Source organism: Lepidochelys olivacea (assembly GCF_965140295.1).
Source record: "Lepidochelys olivacea isolate rLepOli2 genome assembly, chromosome: 1".
Taxonomy (NCBI): Eukaryota; Metazoa; Chordata; order Testudines; family Cheloniidae; genus Lepidochelys; species Lepidochelys olivacea.
In genome coordinates this window covers 33,694,987-33,714,810 of record NC_140411.1, presented here as the reverse complement: position 1 = coordinate 33,714,810, position 19,824 = coordinate 33,694,987, and the positions used below count along the sequence as shown (strand labels likewise).

At 40.6% G+C, this 19,824-nt stretch overlaps 1 protein-coding gene across 1 annotated transcript in view; it reads left to right on the top strand.

Moving 5' to 3' along the window:
• TRPC6 (transient receptor potential cation channel subfamily C member 6) overlaps positions 1-19,824 on the top strand; it is a 182,741-nt gene that overhangs the window by 120,359 nt on the left and 42,558 nt on the right. The window contains exons 2-4 of the mRNA XM_084617824.1: positions 1,236-2,010; positions 9,660-9,845; positions 13,428-13,592. Coding sequence (XP_084473950.1) covers positions 1,236-2,010; positions 9,660-9,845; positions 13,428-13,592 — 1,126 coding nt within the window. The remainder of the gene's footprint in view (positions 1-1,235; positions 2,011-9,659; positions 9,846-13,427; positions 13,593-19,824) is intronic.

Genomic DNA, 19,824 nt, shown 5'->3' with positions numbered 1-19,824 from the left:
TCAACAAATGCAGTATAGCCAACCCCAAGTTTTCAAAATGTTTCACTTCACGTTTCAGCAGTCAAGACAAGAGCGAGTGCCAAGCAGTGGACTAAGGTTTTAACAGTGGGAATAGAAGAAAAGGTACAGATTTTAGAGCAGTTAAAAAGGAAAAGGTGACAAGATTTCATGGCAGACATCAAGACTGCAAGCCAGAATAATTGAGAGGATGGTGAAGGAAGGAATTGGCAAGGTTTAATGGAGCAGGAGATTACATGTTCAGTTTCTACCAGGTTCAGGTTGAATTGGCAACTGGACATTCCAGACTAGATGTCAGAGAAACAGCTGCAGATAATAAAAATAATAATAAATACTGAGCTCTTATTTAGTGTTTTGAATCAGTAGAACTCAAAGCAAGAGTGAATGGAGGGGAAGAAATCAGAGCAAAGAGATTAGGGAATTATTCATGTAGTAGTAACTGAAGGAATGAGAGCAGATGAAGTCAATCAGCACTGAATTGAAGCAATATACTATACACAAATTAACATGGGGCCTTTGCACCCTAGCCCTGTTTAGGGTGTTAATCTCAAGCATTTACACATACACAAGTTGTCAGTTGTGCTGACAGGGGTCCACCATCACTCCTCATGTGCCTCCTCTGGCTTCTGAATCACCACTCCTAGTCTACAGGTGGGCTGCAATCCATTTAACCAGGGATGTGAGGTCTCAGGGTGTGCAAATTATTTTGATTTTACCTACTTTGCCTGGACCAGCCATTCATACATGAGACAAATGTGGGACAAGGAATGATGAGTCTCAGTCCTGTAAAATGTTAGATGTTTGCCTGTTATCTGTAGAATTAAAACAAATAATGGAAAGTACTGGAAAGAAAGACCATGGTTCCCAAGTTGGAGTAATTACACTGTCTTTATAGTAGTTACTCCAGATTTACATTGGTGTAACTGAGAGCAAAATTTGGTTCAGTTTCTCTTTCTAAATTCAGATGTGATAACTGTGGGTGAGGTAGGGAAGCAGAGAGTAATAACGGTATCTATTCCAGACTTGTATGGCTATAATGATTATACAGTACAACAAAGTAAGCTTTATGGTCTTACTTCTGCATTAAAAAGTGCACAGCAGATAACTGATGGGGAATTTTTTTTTAGTATTAAGATTTGTGTCCTCCCAAAGTGTAGGTTAAAAATGCACATCTTTTTGCATATGAAAGCATTAATAATATCTCTCTTTCCATTCAGTCGAGGTACTGAGAATAGGCTAGCACTTCGACGACAGACAATACTCCGGGAGAAGGGCAGAAGGGTGGCCAGTCGAGGACCAGCGTACATGTTTAATGATCATTCCACAAGCCTTTCTCTTGATGAGGAGCGTTTTTTGGATGCAGCAGAATATGGGAATATTCCCGTGATTCGTAAAATGCTGGAAGAATGTACCTCACTAAATGTGAACTGTGTGGACTACATGGGGCAGAATGCTTTGCAGCTCGCAGTCGCCAATGAGCATCTGGAGATTACAGAACTTTTACTGAAGAAGGAGAACCTCTCCCGGGTTGGGGATGCCTTGCTCTTGGCTATTAGTAAAGGTTATATTCGGATAGTGGAAGCCATCCTAAATCATCCTGCATTTGCTGAAGGCAAGAGACTTGCATTAAGTCCCAGCCAATCAGAATTCCAGCATGATGACTTTTATGCATATGATGAGGATGGAACCCGGTTCTCCCATGATGTTACCCCAATCATTCTGGCTGCTCACTGCCATGAATACGAAATTGTCCACACCCTTCTGAGAAAAGGTGCTCGCATTGAAAGGCCACATGACTATTTCTGCAAATGCAGTGAGTGCAATCAGAAGCAAAAACATGACTCTTTCAGCCATTCTAGGTCCAGAATCAATGCTTACAAAGGTCTGGCGAGTCCTGCTTACCTCTCCTTGTCCAGTGAAGACCCGGTAATGACTGCCTTAGAACTTAGCAATGAGCTGGCTGTGCTTGCAAACATTGAAAAAGAATTCAAGGTAAGTGTATGGTCAACAGATTCTGATTTGTACAGAATTAGAGAAGTCAGTTAAATGTGCTCCCTGCTGTCCCACTCCTTCTGGGGTAATATCTAGGAGAAACAATGTGGAATGCTAATGGTAAGGACGGATGATGCAGAGCATCAGAAATTGATGTGTCACTCACACTCTCTTTGGCAGTTGCCAGGTATTGAAGAAACATGGAGATTTTGGTACCTTCTCACCCGTAGAAATGGTCATTCTGGGACAGGGCCATAATCACACACTGGCAGGGCAAAGTGAGGTAACTTGTACCTGTTTTGTGGACTGAGGTCTTCAATCCCCAGGAATCTGCTTATTGCCCTATGTGGGCTACCAAAATTGTAATTCATAGCATGGGGAATGGGGTGATAGCACTGAGCTGCTACTCCCCTTCTTGCACAGGTGGGCGGGGACTGAAAAACAAAGGAGGGGAATGGGCACATTTACCCCCACTAGGCCCTGGCCCACTGAGCCTGTGCAGATGGGAAAACAAGCTGTTCCAGGGTTAGGAAGATGGTCGGCTGAGGCTGAGCATCCAGACAGTGTAGTGCAGCACTGTGGTATTGGCTGGCTTAAACAAAAAGTTACCTTACTTTATCCTCAAACCTAGGGGTGAGGTGGGTAGGGTCCTCTCCTGACTCCCACCAGGGTCACTGTTCCCTGGTCTGGAACCCTCCTGCGGTCACTCCTGGTTCTCTGTAGCTGGCACTGGGTTGATCTCTCTCTGCTGGAGGCTGGTCTCCATGGTGCTGGATTGGCCTGGCCCAGGCAGCTAGATTTCACAGCTGTGCAAGAACTCCCTTTGGGGGCAGTGGGAGTTTGGCAGGGACTCCCTGAGCTGAGCTGCCTGGCTTCCTGCTTCCAAACCAAAAATGACACTAAACTATCTGTGTGTTTGAGTCAAGCTGTCCCCTCATTGGGCCTCAGCAGCAGTTTCTACTTCCTTTTGTCCCATCCCTGACTCCAGGCATGCTGGGAAATGAGGTCAGAGGGCTCTGATAGCCATCATATTTGTAGTTGTTCTGGTAGGGCCCCCTTAGAGACTCAGTCTGGAGCTCCAGGAGCCGGCAAACTCCAAATGTTGGGGTGGAGGGGAGAGAGGGGAGAGGGATTACATCTACATTATGTTAATTACTCCTGATTTATGCTGATAAATGAATCTCCTGAGCGCCAGTTGGGATATAAGAGAGTTCGGTCTCTCTGGGCAAAAGGAAACTAGAGGCTGGGACAGAGGAGGTTCTGCAGGGAAACCTTAGGAATAGCGTAGCTGTTTGAGTTTGTATGTTTTGTTGTTGTTTGAGTTAACAGTAAGGTCAAAGCCTGGGAAGTGGGTATGTGTTGATAACACATGCTAGAACTAATTCTGGTCCCAATGAAGTCAGTGAATCTCACTGTCTTCAGTGGGACCAAGATTTCACTCAGGCCATGTTTACACTACACAATTAAGTCAACCTAAGTGAGGTCAACTTAGCACCATCACAGTAATTACTGTGGTTTTTCATGTCCACACTATCCTCCTTCTGTTGGTGGTGTGTGTCCTCTCCAGGAGCACTTGCACCATCTTAAGAGGGGCAGTGTGGGGGGGCTGAGATCCCACAGAGCTCCCAACTGGGACCCAACTGCTGCCTGAACTTTCAGCTCCCTGCAGGAGGGAGCTCCATGCAGAGTGGTGATCTGAGAGCCCGAGTGGCAGCTGAGAGGTCTGCGGAGAGCCCAGAGTCCAGGCTCTCAATTCTGGGCAGCAAGGCTCCATCTCTCAGCACTGCTGGGGCTCACAGCTGGAACACCTCCCTCCATCCCCCAATTTCAAAACAGGGACCCTACCAGCAGTGAAACCACACGTGCAGTTTCAGGGCTCCAGCTGTCAATCACGCTGATAGCCAACAGGCGATGCAAGTGTCTATAGAGCAATTAGTTCAGGCTTAGTTTGAGTAGTTCTGAACTTTACAAAATCTGCTGCAAGGCATTTAAACCAGCTCTCTAGCACCTGGCTAGATATGCAACATTCCATGGGTTGGTGATGTATAAAATCTTTTAACTTTACTGGGCTGGAGTCAACCTTTCCTTTCTTCTAAATTGTTTGCTCTACCACCAAACTATTACCTTCACAATGTTCATAGGGCTATGGATGATATCTGACAAGCATTGTCAGTAATAAATGTACCCTGCAGTCAGGGATATCTGTGAATCAGTGGTGTTATGAAATGAACAAGATTCCTCTTTAATACCGAAGTCCTATTCAGCCAAAAAAGGCAGAGTAGGATTCTATTTTATACTTGGATGAGGTAGGAGTGGAATATTTTAAACAAATGTGGGTGTGTTACCATTTGTCACAAATAGTTAATTGCTACAGAGTGTGAAGTTTGTCTCTCACGCATCCCTAACTCACTCATTATTACATGAAGAAAACAAGCACAAAGTATCAACCTTAAATCTGAATTTCTATCTTTCCTTCTTATATGACCTCCACTAGTGTAGTTACTCAGCATCTCACAACCTTTAGTGCATTTATCCTCTCACCACTCCTCAGAGGTAGGGAAATACTATTATCTCTCTCTTGCAGATGGGGAACTGTAGCACAGAGATGTTAAGTCAAACCAATTACTCAACAAGGTCAAGTTCTTTTTTGTCCACATTTTTAGAGAGATTTGTTACTTGGCTGAGTCCTTGAATGCCAGATATAACCCTAGATCAATTTACAAGGCCTAGTTATAAAAGGGCATGCAGGTATAATCTTAGATATTGCAGCATAAGCAGTTGTATTCCAATATTGAAAAGTTCATCTTAGAGTTGAAGGGTGAATACAGATTTTAGCCATCCTTCCTGACACTTCCAGGCAAATGAAAAACACATCAATTTCAACCATACTCCTCATGGAACAAACAAATTTAAAAAGAGATATTAGTCTCAAAACAAGTTCTATCTGGAGTGCTACGATTTAGGTTTTTAATTAATATGTATATATTTCCTTCTTGAGAGACATAAAATGGGTGAATCTGCTTTCCACATCCATATTAATATACAACTTTCATCATGAAATTGTAAATTTTAGTGCTTGGCTTCTGGTATCTTCTTTGTGGAGAAACCACATTAATTTTCATTGCCACTTTATGACGTATTCAAGATGCCTAGACTTAGATGACATTATTTAAAAATGTGTGTGGCTCTTTTATTTTTGAACAAATATCTGATTGAAATTAAGTGTGAAACATGAATGCAGTCATTTGGCTAATCTATCCAAGTAACAAACTGATGCTATGGTGTTGCAAAGGAATACGAAGCACTGGGCCCATGGGCTAATGAAGAACAAGCACGTTGGTGTGTGTTCTCAGAGATTATCATGGGAATACAGAGAGCCCTGAATTTACCACAGAGAAAGTTAATCACCTGCCTTCCAGGGTGCTCCCAGATGGCAGCTACTAGAGTAGGAAGGATTCTAAGGGGAAGAAGTGAATAGGGGAAAAGTTGAAAGTGGGAACAACAGGAACACTTATAATGGGGAAACAGGAATAAGTCATGGTAATACATTTTACTTTCTCTGGGTATTTTTAACACAGTAAAAAGTCATGGAGTGTTATTTTATCTGGAGACAGTCCCAAGTTTATTTAATCCTTTTATGACTTAAATGTGATTAGAAAAATCATTAAAGGCATCAAAGTTTATGGATGGAGGTTCCGAGTAAACATCTCAAAAGCACAAGGCCTCTACCAGGGTAGGTTGGTCTGGGAAGTGCCTGAGTGCACAGTTTAAACTTTAACTTCATCAGAGCACATCGGGATAGTCTGACAGGGGAAAAGGAAGAAAACACAGAATTAGCCTTCTGGGATGAGGAGAGTTCAAACTCATTGACAGGGATTGGACAGTTATTGGAACCCTACCACCGGAATGATGAGAGTGGAGACCCCAGGAACAGTTCAGAGGCCTGGGAGAACCTGAGACCTTGGGTGATCAGTGGGCGGGGGTTGCCAGTGGGCCCTGTCACAAAGGAAAGGGGGTGAGAGTGCGGCAAATATCCCACCATATTGCTCTTGGTGTGAATATTTGTGGGGTGAGACAGGATTAGGGGGGTGATCCTGGCCCACCAATGTAATTTTTGTGGGTGGAGAATGGTTGGACCCCATAAAGGGCTCCTGGAGATCCACCCTGGGGGTGAAGAGGACTCAAGAGAGCAGCACCTCTAATAAAATAATGAGAACCTGTGGAAGAAGAAACTTCTCCACCAGATAAAGGGGGGAGGTGTGTGACAGAGTGCTGAGAACCAGGAGCTGAACCAACACTGTAAATCCAGTTAGTTCCCCTGGAGAGGGCCTGAGAAGGGCAAAGGAACTAATTCGCCCATTAACAGCAAGAGTAGAAAAGGAGCACAGGAAGAAAGTGCAGGATAATGAGAGAGAGAGAGAGTTGGGTCAGCAGCATCAGGGTAAATGGAGATCTCTGCATGGAGAGATTTCTTCTCTCTGGCAAAAGGGGATGATGAGTGTATGACACTGTACATAGAATTGTTGCACGGGATTGTAAGAGAGTAGTGGTGGATTGAACACAACATACACAGTGGTGGTTACAAACCAGAGGTGTCAGAGCCATTTGTGCAGGAAGACAGGAGCCGAGAGCAGCTCCCCTGTCACAGATAGATTATGACTTTAGGCACAACCCTGAGCCAGGTGTGGAAGATAAGCTGTGGAGTAGCCCCAGAAAGCACTACATCCCACAGGCACCCCTGTGAGTCATGTTTGTCTCCCTACTTCCCTTTCTTTGGTGGGAGGTGGTAATGCTGTTAACCTTTGTAGCGTTATCTATAGTTATGGGTTACTTTAACCAGTTACCCACCTGAAGGTGAGGGTTGACACCTACTTTAATCTATGAGAGTTTAGCCCCCAAGATTGACAACAGTAGTGAGGTTATCAATGGAAGTGGGGTGGGGGTCTGTGATGCACAACAGAGACTACATAGTTCTCTTTCTATAATAATTACTTTTATTAGCCAACCAAACAATACACACACTGCAATCTGGTAAAGGAGAGACCAATACAGAATGCACAATATTTCCATTACTCAGAACAGGCCTTGCAGAAAAACCCAAAGTGTTAGTCCTCGTCCTCATCACCGGTGGTTGGATCCTGGTATCTCCCCTCTGCACCTGGGCACCCCGGCCAGGAAACAGCTTTTTGAATGTGTTGAGCTGACAATCCACAGGCTTCATACATATTTGTGAAGGTTTTTCCTTTTCCTTATTTGACCTTCCAGACTCCACTACTTTTGGGGAGCCCCATTTTTCATAGGCTAATTTGATAATTCCCCTTACACTCAATACCAATTTTGCCACCGTATCACCATAGTAACAGGCAGTTGGTTACCTTAAGGAAGTCTCTAACGTTTCACCCCAGTGGTCATCTTGTGGTGTCTGTCTATGCATAGGCATTATTATCCAAACTCAGCAGTTATTTTGAAAACATCAGCATATCACAAACAGACAAGTTCAGCAGGTTTATTAATAATTTATTTTTGCTAATTTATTCTAAATCCTACAGCTTAATTTGGCTAAGCTAAATATCTACAGGTGTGAGGCCTGTAGGCCCTGTGTTACAACACTAATTAATGCTTATATTTCACCTCTGTATCCTGATACCTTTTATCCTTGGTTTCACCTTCAAGTTATATAAATTGGAAATTGCAAAAACAGGAGCAGTATTCCAAAATTCTACCCTGACCCTACCACTGGCTCACTGTGAGAGCAACTTAACTTCCATTCTTCAAGTGGGTCACACTTAAGGGATGGATGGCTATATTTTGGAAAGCATTGACTGAGGAAAGGACTAAGTAGCCTAGGTGGATAACCAACTGAACGTTAGCTCACAGTTTGATGTGGTGGCTAAGAAAGCAAACGATATCCTTGGGTGTGTACGCAGGGGGATATTGAGTAGCAATAGGGAGCTGTTGGCACAACCTCAGCGGTTCTCCTGGGGAAGGCAGATCAGCACTGCACGTTGCTAACGCTGTTGCAAGCATCACAAAGCATTTTGGGGAGGGTCAAAGGTGTGAGTGAAGAGTAAAAGATTCTTTTGCAGGCTGCAAGAGGCCAAACGGGGAAGGAGAAAGAGAGCAGAGAATGGGTTAACTCAACACAGCAGCTAGCAAGCTCAGTCCAATGATAAGACTCTGGCACTAGCCGAGACTTGGCTGACAACCAAGAGAGACGGGGGTGTGAATGTGCTCAAGCAGCCGTGAGACAGAAAAACCCAACTGCATAGACCTGCAAGACAGCGAGGCCAGCAAAGAAGAAAACAAGGTCTAAGAATGCAGAGATTGAAAACACCGGTGAGACGGCAAGAGAGGGAGCCGAGCATGCATTCCTGGAGCTGGGGTGTTTTGAGAAAACTGGAGACACAATGGAAAGCTGGTTTGGATTGGCACAGAGGGCACCAGGAGCAGAGGTCCCTGAACGAAGCACCCCCCACAAGGAGCCCTGGACTTAAAACCCTCCTGAGAGCTGGAGCAACTTGAAGATCACAGCAGACCCAGACAACCTGTGTGCACAGGACAGAACTCCCATCCACGCTTCCCCCCTTCTTCTTATGTTACACCCAGGCCTGGCCAGCCTCGGGTAATGCGTGTGTGAGTATGAAAGTGCGTTAGGGCTTGGGGCACTAATGCTTTCTTCCTTCCTCTGAGTGACATGGGAAGCACCCCTCACTCTCCGCTGTTATTTTATTATTTTATTAATAAAGCTTTAAAATTTAGACACTTGGTGTGTTACGTCATCTCCTCCCTTAATGAACCTGTGGCCTCAGACTGATCACCTGATGCTTCAGGCAGATTGGTAACAGCTTTCTACCACACTGTTACCACCACTGCATATAGCATTAATGCAACCATTACTGTACTGTTCAAGTTCGGGTGCTGTACTTTTAAAAGGATGTTGAAAATTGAAAAAGGTTCAGAGAAGATCTACAACAATGATTCAAGGTCTAAAAAACTGCCTTACGGTGAGAGACAAAGGAAACACAATCTATTTAGATTTTCTCAGAGAAGGTTGAGAGGTTACTTGCTCATAGTTTGTAATTACCTCCATGGGAAGAAGATTTTTGATAGTAGAGAGCTCGTTAATCTAGCAGACAAAGGCATAACAAGATGCAATGGCTTGAAACTGAGGCAAGACCACTTCAGACTAGAAATTAGGAAGCGCTGTTTTACAGTGAGAGTAGTTAACCACTTTGTGAAATTCTATGGCTTGTGTTCTGCAGGAAGTCTGCCTAGGTAGTCATAATGGCCCTCGCCTGCTGGCCTTATAATCCATGCATTGATGGGCTGAATTCTCCATGGTTAAACTAGTGCAAACAGACTGATTTAAATGGGAGAATTTGGCTCTATATATTTTTGGTTTCAAATCACAAAAATGGGGAAAATAATATCTATTTCAGAGGGTCTTAATTTATAATGTTCCTAAAGAACTTTGAGAACTACAAATAAAAGGAGTATATACAGGCCCAGTGCTCTTTTTCTCATTCCTCTCCTGTGGCTAGTTGGTGAACAGTGTCTCAGAAAGTCAACTCGTAGCATTGAAGGAGTAAAATGGTTTCTCATGAGTTATGTGTGAACAGCTATTAATTTTCTTTTTTCCCCCTCTCCAGAATGATTACAAAAAATTGTCTGTGCAATGCAAAGATTTTGTAGTTGGACTCCTCGATTTGTGCAGAAATACTGAAGAAGTGGAAGCTATTTTGAATGGAGATGTGGAGATGAGCCATAATAGTGGAGAACATGGTCGTCCCAGCCTTAGCCGCTTAAAACTTGCCATTAAGTATGAAGTCAAAAAAGTAAGCCCTTGTATTAATAAAATAGTTGTTTAAATGAGTGGCAGTCTTATTAACATATGGTTACTTGAACTAGCTGTGTACATTATTTGCAGGTTTTGCATTTATTTATTTAACCAATGAGAGATAATTAATCCATCTTCTAAAACAAAATCATTGGATATAGTTAATTAAAATGTACAATGTAGTATATTGGCCCTATAATAATAAATACATATTTATGTCAAACTTTAATGCCGTATTCACAGAGAATTTGCCTCCTGAGAAAGGCCAATTTTTATTTGCTCTAGAAAATTTGAAAGATGTATGCAAATCTAGGTAGCTTACAAAATACCAGAATTAATCAGCATAGATGATCTGGGGATCAGTCTGGAAGCCATGCATAGGCTCCAGCTTGGTTAGAGCCATGGCCACCAGTCTCCTCAATGACCCAAGCTGGAATGAATATATCATCTCCATGCTGTGGCCCCTTCATCAACTCCTGGTTCACTTCTGTTGCCAGTTTAAGGCCTTGGTCTGGATCTTGAATGCACTCAGTAAGTCAGGACCCAACTACATTAGTAGATGCTTCTCCACCTTTACTCTTTTGGATAACTATGCTTCTCCTGGACAGTGAAGCTCATAATGTCCAGGACGAAGTGTGTGTGAACCAGAGATAAAGTTTTTTTATTCAAGGGGATTTACCTGTTAAATTAACTTCCAAAGGAGATTAGACTAATGCAGAATCTGACCATTTTTAGAGCAAGCTGCAAGACCTATGATAAAGCTTTCCCACCATGACAAAAAGAATTACAGCTACACAGTGAAAAACAAATAAAACTCACCAACATCCAATAACCAGGAAAGGTAGAAGAGATGGAAATCTATGAAATCCAGTAGGGACCCACAGTACTCATCCAGTTTACCTGGGCAGAAATAGAGCCCTTTTATGCAGATCTAATTGATCTGTTTCTTTTGGAAAATCCTAAAATAGTTAAGTGTGTATATGTTGTGCCTGGATGGAGTTTGAACTGTTATTGAACAATGTCTCCTACATATTAAACGTTGAAGGGTTTTATTTCATCATTAGTCATTTACTCTCTCTACTTATCCCTACTATTTTTCTTTAGCAGACATTAGTTCTGATTTAGCCACTTTAATTTGGAAAATGTCCATTGTAAAACTCTGAGTTCTTGAGTAAATATTACAGGTTTGAGTTTATAGTTTATTACAGACCAGATAAAGAAAATCCCCATCCATTTATACCTCAGTTTCCAGTATACCTTTTACAATGTCACAGAGCTTGGATGGAAAAGAGGGCTGTGTTTTACACTTCCTCATTTTACAGAATTTGTCTACCTGACCTAGAATGATTTGTCATAGAATGATGAAGAACAGTTAGTGACTGCCTGCACCAGTAACTGCTGTTCCTCGTTTTCAATAAAGGAACTGATACTTTTCATGTGAACATTTTGTGTATTCCTTGTTTCATGACTGAAAATTGTATATTGTCATCTACAGTACAGGACACAAAGGCAACAACTTTTAGGGCATCAGAAATGAGAGCATCAGGAATATAAATGTCAGCAGACTGTGTAGCTATTCCCAGTACAATGAACTGGGAACAGGTATATTTATATTTTTTAAAAGAGAAAGACACACGCACCCCACTCCACTCCACATGCTTCTCCATCTGGGGAGAGCACAAGCAACACATGACAGATGTGTAGTCACCTTGCTTAATGCACTACAAGGAAGTGCTCAGATATGTCGGTGATGAGCATTGTATACAAACCTGAATAGAATAGATCCAGTTAGTTCCTGTGCATTATGCTCAGATTGAGGCTGATTCTTTGCTACTGAATACTATCTAAATGCCATAGTAATATCTTTAAAATAATGGTAAATGACAACCATTAATAATTAGTATTTATCATGTGTACTGCTCGATTTATGATGACTTTAATGCCTTTCATGGTCCAGATTTTCTAGAGCTAGATGGAGAATCTGTACCCATTTGAAATGCAAATGTTGAAATATCACATATGCAATTTGTAAAATTAAAGTTAGGTAAGTGTTTGGAAATTCATGTTGTGCTATGCTATGTAATCCATATGCTCATACTACAGTTTAGAACATCCAGGGGAAAAAGGTGTGTCCATGTACGTATATTATTTAAGAACAGAGGGTGACTTCTGCATGCCTAGGAGAAGTACACTGACTTTACATCTATTTTATACTCTCCTCCAGGAGTGTTGTATGTGAGCCAGGAGGTAATTGTCCTATTCTGTACTCAGCTCCAGCTGACACCTCACCAGGGCTATCCAGTTTGGGGCACCACACTAAGAAAGATATGGACAAGTTATAGTGAGTGTAGAGGAGAGCAACAAAAATGCTAAAATGTTTAGAAACCATGACCTATGAGGAATGGTTAAAAAGACTGGGTATAAAGAGTTTGGTGATCAGTTGTTATCCATGTCCATTGAAGGTAGGACAAGAGGTAATGGGCTTCATCTAGAGTGAGGGAGATTTAGGTTAGATTTTAGGAAAAACTTCCTGACTATAAGGGCAGCTAAGTACTGGAATAGACTCTAATAGAAGTTGTGGAATCCCTGTCATTGGAGATTTGTAAAAACAGCTTTTTAAGAACAGACAAACGTCATTTAGGGATGGTCTTGGTATATTTGGTCCAGCCTTAGTCCATGGGGATGGACTAGATGACCTCTCAAGTTCCCTTCCAGCCCTAGGTTGCTCTGATTCTGCATGATTCTCTTTTAATTGTATCTTGATGACAAATTTTCCTAGCATAAAGTCTTTTGTGAAAAATTGCAGTATCATAATCATTGGCACAAAGGAATTAACCATAGAAATTGTGTTTTGTTTTTTTTCTTAACCAGAATTATTTTGAGGGATGCAGGGATCTCACATTCCTAAAATTATTCACATTGGAACCTCTTGGCGTAGAAAGACTCCATAGTGCCCCCAGTGCCAGGCCAGATCCTGATGCTACTGAAGTCAATGACAACATTTCCACAGGCTGTAATGGGACCAGGATTTAGATTGCTGTTTTAAAATTCATTAAACTCATCAATGCTCTCACTTTGCAATAAAATAGCATTTAAACTGTGAATAGAGCAACTTGATTTGTGTCTCATTTCTTATTTTTTTCCCATTTCACATCACTATATTGCAATGAAATAATATAACATACATAACAATAAAACATACATTTGAGATGAAGTTAAAGGCATAAGCAAAGGCATTCTATTGAAACTTGAACAGGTGAAATGAAATTTCCCCTAGTTTGAAGAATGAGTTGGTTTTTTTAAAAAGTTTTAACTAGCCACACAGATTCCAGTGTGATGTTAGGACCAGTTTAGCCAAAATTCCTGCCATGAATAGCAGTGTGCCTGCATTCTAGGGAGATTATGCTTATCAAAGAGAGCAGATTGCCTTTTTATACTACTGTACACTCTGATAGTGCTCTGAATGTTAACTGAGTTGTTGTTATTCCTACATTCTACATCAATTTCAGATGGCTAATATTTTATTTAGTGGTATTCTGACAATAATGTTCCTTTTTTGTGTTCCTTTTCTTTGTCATAGTTTGTAGCACATCCAAACTGCCAGCAACAACTTCTGTCAATCTGGTATGAAAATCTCTCAGGTTTACGTCAGCAGACCATGGCAGTGAAGTTTCTAGTTGTTCTTGCAGTTGCAGTAGGGCTGCCATTCCTGTCAGTGGTTTACTGGGTTGCTCCATGCAGCAAGGTGAGTCTGTACAGTCTTGTAAGTGCATCTGCATGCAAGTTTCTAATTTGGCAAAGATAAAACATATATATAAATTACTGCTGCACTAAGCAAAGCTTCAGTGGCGTGTTATTTAATGCCAGATTGTAACGGAATAGCTGCAGGATTACACACTCAGACATTCACAATAAAAACAAGTAAATTCATCATGTGGAATGTAATGAATACTAAATGAAAAAAATGATCAGGGAGGGAAGGAAGTATTGCCTTGTAGAAACATTAATATAGAAACAATGAATCAAAGTACTCTTCATTTTGTTGCCGTGCTGTTAAATATATTGTAGCTAGATTATTTAACAAAAACTAATTCATACATTTATGGGGCTTGAGGGAAGAACATTATAAAAAATTAAATACTTGTTTAGTGAGAAATTGCCCATCAGAGTATTCAGACAGTGATAATAAGCACTGCAATTAGCAGGTTTTCTTCCTTCTCCCTTGTGTTATCCAGGTTACCAGCTATCTACAAATGGGAATATGTTTATTATTCATAGAAGAATATGTGGCCCTGATTCTGAGAAATACTGAGTGCCCTCAGATAGAAGGGTGGACTAAGCTGATGCTGTGGATAGATGCCATTCAAATAAAATAAAGATAGGAAGCAAATCATAACTGCATGTCAGAATAACCTAACCCTCTTAAATTCACATCAAGCTAATACTACCATCATTAGAACCCACCTTTAACTAAAATTCAGAATTAAAACCACTTAGCTAGCTACCCATTTTATGATTTCACACAGGATAAAATGTCACCTTTGTTTATATTTACTGCCCACAAATCATCAATACAAATTGTCCAAATATCTGCCCAACACAGATGTGCATATTCTGAAATTAATGATCTTCGTGTGTTCCATTAATGTAGTGTGGTGTAAATCCATTGAAGGGAATTAAACTATTCTGGGTACACTGGTGTAACTGAACTGAATTTAGTGTGATAATTTTTGAATGGAATTGAGCGTTGTATAAGAAAGCTATGCACAATGGATGAAATCCTGGCCCCACTGGCATCAATGGGGTCAGGATTTCACCCTACAGTGTAGGCCTTCTCCACAGCCTTGACATGAAAAGATCCCTGGGATGAACTGACGAAAAGCCTTAGAAAATTCAAACCACTTTTTAACACCAACACAATAAATTCTGTTGTTACCAAGAAAGCTGTGCTTAAATGACCATCTGATTGCATCTCTCACTGCTACAACCTGCAGGCTTGTCAAGATAATGTTAAGGCTCATTTCATTTCATGAATTTTTTCAAAGTAGCCACATGCTACAGGTCTTTTCTGCATGCATTTACAAAACACTGTTACTTTGATTTGGCCTTTAGAGCTGAATGTAAGTTTGGATGATCCATGTTGCAGAATCTATTTCCAAAATAGATATGCCCAAACTCTCCCATCCCCTAGAATTTTGCTTTTGTTTAGAATATCTATTTTAGCTGGTCACTGATTCAAAGTTTCCACCCTGGGGTATTTTAGTTCTCCTGCTGTCATAAGAGGTAAAGGGGACACCTTAAAGTTTAAAATTATACATTGTAAATAAACAAATTTATTATGATTAACAACTTAGATTTTTAAAAGTATATCCAGTTTCCTTAACTTGTTGTTTGTTTGTTTATTTATTTGCTTTTCTCTCAGGACAATAAACATCAATTTAGACAGTTCCATTTTTGTTTATGTTCCCAATGGTTTTTATAACTCTTTTTTCTTTAAACATGCCGTCAGATTCATACTGCTTCAGCGTTTGTGTTTCAAACATTGCAGGGAAGTGTGTATTTGTTGTTTTGGTTTTTGTTGTTGTTAAAAGGCCTTCTTTTTATTGGATTGTAAAATCATTTTGATTGGTCTTTGGTTTTAGAAAATCTGTTTCTGCATAGCTTTTTTTCTCCAGTTTCAGTTGACAGAATCCATTTAAAATTTAAACTCCTGTTCTGTTTTACAACTGTCTTCCCTCCTCTTGATAGATCTGTTTAATGATTTTGTTACATTTTATTCTGTGAATGGGCAAGTTGGCCCACACTTTTCTAACTGTTACAGTTGTTGCTCTGCTTCATTTTTATTTTAGAGACATGCCTCCTAGTTTTTAATAGTTAAAATAAAAATTACCTCCTTCAAGACCAAATTGGAGTTTTCCTCTCCTAGCATGGGGTTTACCCTTGAAAAGTAAAGGCACCAGAGCAGTTCCAGGGGACTGAGAGACAGAATACTGTTCTTCTGACAAACCAATCTATGGATGGGTGGGTGAAATTTTGTAACACTTTTGTCCTCAACTATATATGAAGTGGCCTCTAAGGCATCATCTTTTCTGGCTTTTACCTCATGGATCACTTTGGTTTATAGATGTCCCACAACAGCTGAAGTGAGAGGGAAAATGACCACAGCACATAGGTATTTTTGAAATTCCTATGCCCTGGCTGTGAGAGAGGCAAAGGAATTGTTATTCAATCCATTGATCTATTTTGTGGGGCAGACAGCTTAGTTAATCTGAGTCACCTCCACTCAGTTGCTGAATTGAGTATCTCCTAATGTGAGGAATTTTTTTGATGTTGCTAATAAAATTGAGTGAATTTGGTCAGAATTGCCCAACTCCCTGGAAGTAAAGCAGATATTTGAGGGGGAAACATCACATTTTATTTGCTTGACTTTCAGCCAATGTCCCTTTCTGAAGTGTAGAAAGTGCTGGGAATACTTCAGCCATCAATTTGTGCTTGAGACTGATGTTGTTGGCTAGTGAAGGCCAATGGAGAAGTACTGTTGCCTTGTATCATTTTTAGTTGAGAATATAAAAAATGTTCAAGTGAGACAGCCTTCAGTATCTGCTCATATCTGAGGCTGTGTCATAAATATAAAGGGAAGGGTAATCACCTTTTTGTATAAAGTGCTATAAAATCCCTCCTGGCCAGAGGCAAAACCCTTTCACCTGTAAAGGGTTAAGAAGCTAAGATAACCTCGCTGCCACCATGTCAAGGTCCCTTCCCCACTTTGAACTCTAGGGTACAGATGTGGGGACCTGCATGAAAGACCCCCTAAGCTTATTCTTACCAGCTTAGGTTAAAAACTTCCCCAAGGTACAAACTTTGTCTTGTCCTTGAACCATATGCTACCACCACCAAGCGTTTTAAACAAAGAACAGGGAAAGAGCCCACTTGGAGACATCTTCCCCCAAAATATCCCCCCAAGCCCCTTTCCTGGGGAAGGCTTGGTAAGAATCCTCACCAATTTGTACAAGTGAACACAGACCCAAACCCTTGGATCTTAAGAACAATGAAAAATCAATCAGGTTCTTAAAAGAAGAATTTTAATTAAAGAAAAGGTAAAAGAATCACCTCTGTAAAATCAGGATGGTAAATACCTTACAGGGTAATCAGATTCAAAACAGAGAGAATCCCTCTAGGCAAAATCTTAAGTTACAAAAAGACACAAAAACAGAAATATACATTCCATCCAGTACAGATTATTTTACCAGCCATTAAACAGGGATTTTATAGCATTGAATACAGAAAGGTGGTTACCCTTTCCTTTATATTTATGACAGGACCGATCCCTGTGGGACCCGGCTCATTATGCTCTTCCAGCATGACTGTGAACCACTGATAACTACTCTCTGGGAATGATTTTCCAACCAGTTGTGCACCCACCTTATAGTAGCTCCATTTAGGTTGTATTTCCCTAGTTTGTTTAAGAGAAGATCATGTGGGACAGTACCAAAAGTCTTACTAAAGTCAAGATATTCCACATCTACCTCTTCCCCACCTATCCACAAGGTTTGTTACCCTGTCAAAGAAAGCTATCAGGTTGGTTTGACATGATTTGTTCTTGACACATCCATGATGACTATTACTTATCACCTCATTATCTTCTAGGTGTTTGCAAATGGATTTCTTAATTATTTGCTCCATTATTTTTCTGGGTACAGAAGTTAAGATTACTGGTCTGTAATTCCCCGGGTTGTCCTTATTTCCCTTTTTATAGATGGACACTGTATTTGCCCTTTTCCAGTCTTCTGGAATGTCTCCTGTCTTCCATGACTTTTATGGATCTGGGTATCCCATCATTTTCACATGCACTTCCTTTGCAACATGGAAAGCTCATGTTGCAGAGGAGGACTTTATATATCTCTCATACCACTGCTTTGGAAAGTATACTCTTCCCCCAGGTACTGAGAATGTTTCCTCTGTAGAACTCTCAGCCCATGGTGACCTGGCAGTGAGGATTTTGGCTTCATATTCAGATCCCCCATTATGTTGCCACTAACTCACTGGGCTGGCTCAATTACTTAGTCTTAAAAAGCCAGATTCTGCCCTTAGTTACATCTGTGCAACTCTAATGAAGACACTAGAGTTGCTCGGATGTAATCGAGGACAGAATTTGACCCATACAAAATGTCATGAAATAAAATACTGTCCTATAGGATCAAATTCTGCTCTCAGTTACGCTGATGTCAATGGAGTGAATGAATTTACGTAATGAGAAAAATATTTTAGTAAGTATGGTCTAAGGATTGAACTATGTGACTGTGTATAGAAATGGCAAGAAGATTGATGCTGTAAGAATTGGCCTTATCGATTCTGTAGAAAATGTATTCGCCCTCTTGGTCATTACTGAATCAATGTCTTCAGATATTGTTAAGGGGCACAGTAAATTGGAAGGTGCTGCCCTCTGGATAACACTTAATTCCTGATCATTTATGGCCATTACTATCCCATGGCTCTTGTTTTGTTTGGGTTGAAATGTAAATGTCAGTATATTTGCTAAACTCCAGTATAGGTAATTACATGTTTCCTACCTAAAATTCCTTCTGTAGTTTCAATGGGATATACCTGATTCTTGTTATAAACTCTATTTCAGTTTGCTGTGATTTAAACTACCTTTGCTGGTACCTTGACTATAGTTTTAAGCAGTGACTGTTTCAGCACAGAGGTGGGCTGCATTCAGTGGCACAGAGGTGAGGTGATTCCTATAACTACATATGCACTTTGTAAAGTGGGCTAAAATGGATTCTTCTGGGTGAACAGTGCTATATAAAAGTAGTGCTGTATCATCATCATTACCTCGTAGCAAACCTCATTTCCTACTCTGTCCCCAAATCTACTCTAGCGAAACCATCAGAGGACCCAACCACATCACCCACACTATCAGAGGCTCATTCACCTGCACGTCTACTAATGTTATATATGCCATCATGTGCCAGCAATGCCCCTCTGCCATGTACATTGGCCAAACTGTACAGTCCCTACGTAAAAGAATAAATGGACACAAATTGGACATAAGAAATGGTAACATACAAAAGCCAGTAGGAGAACATTTCAATTTTCCTGGACATTCTATAACAGATTTAAAAGTAGCTATACTTGAACAAAAAAGCTTCAGAAACAGACTTCAAAGAGAAACAGCAGAACTAAAATTCATTTTCAAATTTAACACCATTAATTTGAGCCTGAATAGGACCTGGGAGTGGCTGGCTCATTACAAAAGCAGCTTTGCCTCTCCTGGAATTGACACCTCCTCATCTATTATTGGGAGTGGACTACATACACCCTGATCGAATTGGCCCTGTCAACACTGGTTCTCCACTTGTGAGGTAACTCCCTTCTCTTCATATAGTATAATATAATAATGTATACACTATACTAATGCCTGCATCTGTAATTTTTACTCCATGCATCTGAAGAAGTGGTTTTTTACCCACAAAAACTTATGCCCAAATAAATCTGTTAGTCTTTAAGGTGCCACCGGACTCCTTGTTGTTTTTGTGGATACAGACTAACACGGCTAACCCCTGATACTTGATTATCATTACCTGTGACTGAGAGACATTGGAAATGAAAGGGAAGTAAGAACTGGAGTTATATACAGATCAATAATTTGGGCCATATTTGTCCAATATAAACATCTATAGAAAATTGTAGTAAAGAAATTATATTTGCTTATGATATAGAACTGGCAGATGCACTTAAATGTAGTGAAATGTAAGAATACATATTTTAACATGCAGAGAACTAGGCATATAACTTGTGTTATAGAAAGGAAAAATCAGTTGCACACATACAAAATGGGAAATGACTGCCTAGGGAGGAGTATTGTGGAAAGGGATCTGGGGATCATAGTGGATCACAAATTAAATATGGGTTAACAGTATCAGGGGATAGCCACTCCTTGTTGTTTTTATGAGTTAACAGTGTAACGCTATTGC